A 5,742-nucleotide genomic window follows, 5' to 3' on the forward strand; every position below is an offset into this window, starting at 1 on the left:
CCATTTCTTCAAGATTTCAGTTTACTTGAATATCAGTTCTGAAAGTAGTCCCTGATCATTCCCTGGATTTCCTTGGTGTTTGTTGCTGTCTCCCCTTTTTCATTTCTGATTTCACTAATTTGGGTGTTTTCCCACCTCATTTTAGTCAGATTTGCCAGGGGCTTGTCAATCTTGTTTATTTTTTCAAAGAACCAGCTCTTTCTTTCATTGATGCTTTCTATGATTTTTTTGGTCTCTATTTCATTAATTTTGGCCCTTATTTTTTTATTCTCTTGTTCTGTTTGTTTTGGGTTCTGCTTGTTCTTGTTTTTCTGGGAGATTGAGATGTAGCATTAGGTTGTTTATTTGAGATCTTTCTGTGTTTTTAACATGCACTCATGGCTATAAAATTTCTTCTTATGTCTACCTTTATTGTGTCCATGATCACATAGGATCTGACAGGTTTTATTTTCATTTCCATTAAATTTTAGGAACCTTTTATTTCCTCTCTTATTTCTTCTATGACTAACTGATCATTGAGCAATGTGTTATTCAGTCTCTGACTTTTTGCATATTTTCTGTTGTTGCTTTTGTTGTTGAGTTCTAGTTTTATTGCATTGTGATCACATAGAAAGCAGGGGGTTATTTCTAGTTTCTTACATTTGTTGAGACTTGCTTTGTGTCCTAAGATATGGTCTATTTTGGAAAAAGTTCCATGGGCTGCAAAGAAGAATGTATATTGTGCTGTTGCCTTATGAAATGCTCTGTAGGCATTAGTTAAGTACATTTGATCTATGGTGCCATTTAGGTGTAGGATTTCCATGTTGATTTTTCTCTGGATACCTATCTATTGCTGAAAGAGGGGTATTAAAGTCTCCTGCTACCTCCGTGTTGGAGTCTATATGTGCTTTTAAGTCCTTTAGTGTATGTTTGATGAAATTGGTTGTACTAACATTGGCTGCATATAGGTTGATAACTGTTATTTCCTTTTGATATATTGCCCCTTTTATTAGTATGAAGTGTCCTTCTTTTTCTCATTTGACCAATGTCAGTTTGAAGTCTACATTGTCTGATACAACTATTGCTACCCCTGCCTGTTTTCAGGGGCCATTAGCTTGATAAATCTTCTTCCAGCATTTCACCCTAAGCCAGTGTTTATTTCTGTCAATAAGGTGGGTCTCTTGTAAACAACAGGTTGTCAGATTGTCCTTTTTAATCCAGTTTGCCAAACAGTGCCTTTTGGTGAGGAACTTGAGTCCATCAATATTCAATGTTAATATTGACAGGTATGTGGCGATTCCTGCACTTTAGTTGTTTTTGTTGTTTAAGGATTTTATTGTATGCAGTCAAATCACTGCTACTCTCTGATTTCTTGTCTTTTCTGCTCCTGTGGTTTAATGCTTCCTGTCCTTTCATGGTTTTCTTTGCTTTCATTTTCTGTGTGCAGAATTCCTTATAGAATCTTCTGTAGCAGTGGCTTGGTGGTCATCTATTGTTTTAGTTTCTGTTTATCATGGAAGATTTTTATTGCTCTGTCAGTTTTGAATGATAGTTTTGCTGGGTAGAGTATCCTAGGTCTGAAGTTATTTTCATCCAGTGCCCAAAGTACCTCACTCCATGCCCTTCTTGGTTTTAACGTTTCTGTTGAGAAATCTGCTGTTATTTTGATGGGTTTACTTTAATATGTTGTTTTTTCTTTCTTACAGCCTTCAATATTCTTTCTCTGTGCTTGTTGTTTTAATGATAATATGCCGTGGAGAGGTTCTATTTTGGTCAAGTCTGTTTGGTGTCCTGGAGGCTTCCTATACTTGAATGGGCAAAACTTTCTCAAGATTTGGGAAATTTGGGCCCGGCCCGCCTCAGGTGCAGTGGCGCGGCGGGCGAGAAGGTGCATGGGGATGATCTCACTCGCGCACTCCAAGCCAGGAGGAGGAGGAGCGGGAGCGACTCCAACTTCTGGGTAGTGTCGCCGCACGCCACCGGCATCTTGCTTTTTCTTCCCCTCCCCTGGGTCCCCCTCCCTGCTCCCTCCTTTCCTTTTATTCCCAGCCCCACCCGCCAAAATGAACAGCTCAGACGAGGAGAAGCAGCTGCAGCTCATCACCAGCCTGAAGGAGCAAGCAATAGGCGAATATGAAGACCTCAGAGCAGAGAACCAGAAAACAAAGGAGAAGTGTGACAAAATTAGGCAAGAACGAGATGAAGCTGTTAAAAAACTGGTAGAGTTTCAGAAAATTTCTCACATGGTTATAGAGGAAGTTAATTTCATGCAGAACCATCTTGAAATAGAGAAGACTTGTCAAGAAAGTGCTGAAGCTTTGGCAACAAAGCTAAATAAAGAAAATAAAACACTGAAAAGACTCAGCATGCTATACATGGCCAAGCTGGGACCAGATGTAATAACGGAGGAGATAAACATTGACGACGATGATTCAACCACGGATACTGACAGTGCCACCGAGACCTGTGTGTCAGTCCAGTGTCAGAAGCAAATCAAAGAACTTCGAGATCAAATTGTATCTGTTCAGGAAGAAAAGAAGAAATTAGCTATTGAGCTGGAAAACCTCAAGAGCAAACTTGTAGAAGTAATTGAAGAAGTAAATAAAGTTAAACAAGAAAAAGTGGTTCTAAATTCAGAAGTTCTTGAACAGAGAAAAGTCCTAGAAAAATGCAACAGAGTGTCCATGTTAGCAGTGGAGGAGTACGAGGAGATGCAGGTGAGCCTGGAGCTGGAAAAGAATCTGCGGAAGAAAGCAGAGTCGTTTGCACAAGAGATATTCATTGAACAAAACAAGCTAAAGAGACAAAGCCATCTTCTGCTGCAGAGTTCTGTCCCTGACCAGCAGCTCTTGAAAGCCTTAGAGGAGAATGCAAAACTCATTCAGCAACTCGAAGGAGAGAGAATTCAGCATCAGCAAAAGGTCAAAGAATTAGAAGAACAGCTAGAAAATGAAACCTTGCACAAAGAGATCCATAACCTCAAGCAGCAGCTGGAGCTTCTAGAAGAAGATAAGAAGGAACTGGAACTGAAGTACCAGAATTCCGAGGAGGCCAGGAATTTGAAGCATTCTGTGGATGAACTTCAGAAGCGAGTGAACCAGTCTGAGAATTCAGTGCCTCCTCCACCTCCTCCTCTACCACCTCTTCCTCCTCTGCCTCCCAATCCTATCCGATCCCTCATGTCCATGATCCGGAAACGGTCCCACCCCAGTGGCAGTGGTGCTAAGAAGGAAAAGGCAACCCAACCAGAAACAACTGAGGAAGTCACAGATCTGAAGAGGCAAGCAGTCGAGGAGATGATGGATAGAATTAAAAAGGGAGTTCATCTTAGACCAGTTAATCAGACAGCCAGACCGAAGACAAAGCCAGAATCTTCAAAAGGCTCTGAAAGTGCAGTGAATGAACTAAAAGGAATACTGGGGACACTTAACAAATCCACTAGTTCAAGAAGCTTAAAATCCCTTGACTCTGAAAACAGTGAAACTGAGTTAGAAAGGATTTTGCGTCGCAGAAAGGTGACGGCAGAAGCAGATAGCAGTAGTCCTACTGGGATATTAGCCACCTCAGAGTCCAAATCCATGCCAGTGTTGGGTTCTGTATCCAGTGTAACAAAACCAGCCTTGAACAAGAAAACTCTGGAGGCAGAATTCAACAGTCCGTCCCCCCTAACACCTGAGCCAGGTGAAGGGCCCCGTAAATTGGAAGGATGCACAAGTTCCAAGGTTACATCCTCCCAGTAACGGTGGATACAGGAGGAAATACGTGGGCAGTAGTGAAAGACAAGCTGAACCCGTTATAGTGTTAGATCCTGTTTCCACACCTGAACCCCAAACCAAAGACCAGGTCGCTGAAAAAGATCCAACTCAATGCAAGGAGGATGAAGGCAAAATGAAACCAGAATACAAAGAAGACAGCGTTGAAAAAATGAGAGAGACAGACAGCTCCAGCTGCTGATCCGTAAGCCAGAAGGCTGACCTGTTGGAAGTCCTTTTCAATAAGCACATGCTTTGTTTTGGTGTGTTGTCAAGGGCTACAGATATTTTGTTCTGGTCACTGTATTCACAATACAGGTTCTTTCCTGGTTATCACTTTTGTAAGTAGCAACTATAAACATAAGTAAGCTGTTTAGCAAAGTGCATATTTTTAAGTAGTTTTTGGTTTTTGGTCTTGATAGGGATAAGATTTTTCCTGATTACTGTATTAAGTATGATTTCTTTCAGATGGTTACAAAAGATTCAGATGTTGGTATCTTTGCAGGAAATGTGCATCAAGTTTAGCAATGCTGAAAATTCAAGGTGCTTGTGAATAACTGGAGAAATAGAACTGACCAGAGCCAGCTGTGGGGGTACCCACCTGTAGTACCAGTACTTGGGAGGCTAAGGCGGGAGGATCACTTGAGCCCAAGAGTTAGAGACCAGCCTGGGCAACACAGCAAGGCCCCTTCTAAAGAAGCTTCTGCTTGAGGTCTCTGCAGTAGCAGGCAATTGCTGGGTCTTGTGACACACAGATTATTTTCTACGGCAGACTGAGATAAACTTAAGCTCAGGCACTGGCATCAAACTAGTAGTCCCTTAGGTCGAAGCTAATCGTACACTGTTAACAATTGCTACTGCCTGTGCCCAAAGCCTGCCAAGCACTTCAGTGGGAAGGTTATGAGGGCCTGAATGCAGAATTGAGGTGAAAGTCCAAACCTTGAATTTCACAGTGATTTCTTGGTAAGCCATGCTTTCTGTACTGTGAGTCAATTGTGTTTTCCCATATACTAATATGGCACAAGCACCATATTTTAGCCTGGATCTTATGTACAGTGAAGTGACAAACACACATTTTTCTTGCTTCACTGCTGTTCTACATTACATGGGATTTTTTGTTTTGTTTTGTTTTGTTTTTTAAAGAAATTAAGTGGTAGTTAGTCTCTAAAAATACAATGTTTCAGGCTACCACCGCGAATAAATAGAAATGTAATCAGGGATTTAAAGAAAAAACTTATGCAGCTTTTCAAAGTTGATTGTTTCAAAATTGGTGTTTATTTAAAATAAGTGGTAATGTACTTGAATGCACTTTTTTTGACAATGATTCAGTAATGGTAATTTTACTATTAAAGAAAGTGAAAGGTTTAGTTTTGTTAGCATGACTCGGCATGTAGCTGTCAGGTGTTTCTCACCTAAGGGCAAAAGAAAATGATAGTAATAATTGCAGTAGTTGTGTTGTATTGTATTTTTTGCACATGTGCTAAGCATAGACTTGATGAGGTGGGGAGGCAGGTGAATGCACGTCTTCAGTTTGGAGACAATTATCTTTCTGTAGGTTTGTTATGCTTGACGATTCCACGTTCTTCCAGTGATGGTTTTACAGTTACCGATCAGTTTACTCGTGGGAAATTAAAATGTAATGTTTTCAACTGTGTGTTTTTCCCTAACTGAATAATTCTGCTATGTGATATGCTGACTACAAACTGATTAATTTGCTTAGATGAGTTCTGTTATGCTGTGATTTGAACTCTCCTTACCACAACACATTAAAGAAAAGCACTAACAGTTTTCCATTAAAAAAAAAAAAGATTTGGGAACTTTTCTGTTATTATTTTATTTAATATATTACATATCCCTTTGGCTTGCACTTCTAGTCTTTATTCAATGCCCATGATTCTCAGGTTTGGTCTTTTGATGGAGTCATTGACTTCTTGCATATTTCTTTCACAGCTTGTGAATTGTTTGACTAAGATTTCTTCTGTTTTTTCTTTAATTTCTATATTATCTTTGA

At 40.1% G+C, this 5,742-nt stretch overlaps 1 protein-coding gene across 1 annotated transcript; it reads left to right on the forward strand.

The window, feature by feature from the left end:
* The first annotated feature begins 1,857 nt into the window (after positions 1-1,857).
* Positions 1,858-5,519, forward strand: LOC109694735 (shootin-1-like). Its single transcript, XM_020176868.2, is given in 2 exon segments — positions 1,858-3,706; positions 3,708-5,519. Coding segments are annotated over 2 exon segments (1,890 nt in total). The 5' UTR covers positions 1,858-2,042; the 3' UTR covers positions 3,934-5,519.
* The last annotated feature ends 223 nt before the right edge of the window (positions 5,520-5,742 follow it).

This window comes from Castor canadensis, chromosome X (genome assembly GCF_047511655.1).
Source record: "Castor canadensis chromosome X, mCasCan1.hap1v2, whole genome shotgun sequence".
NCBI classification, from domain to species: domain Eukaryota; kingdom Metazoa; phylum Chordata; class Mammalia; order Rodentia; family Castoridae; genus Castor; species Castor canadensis.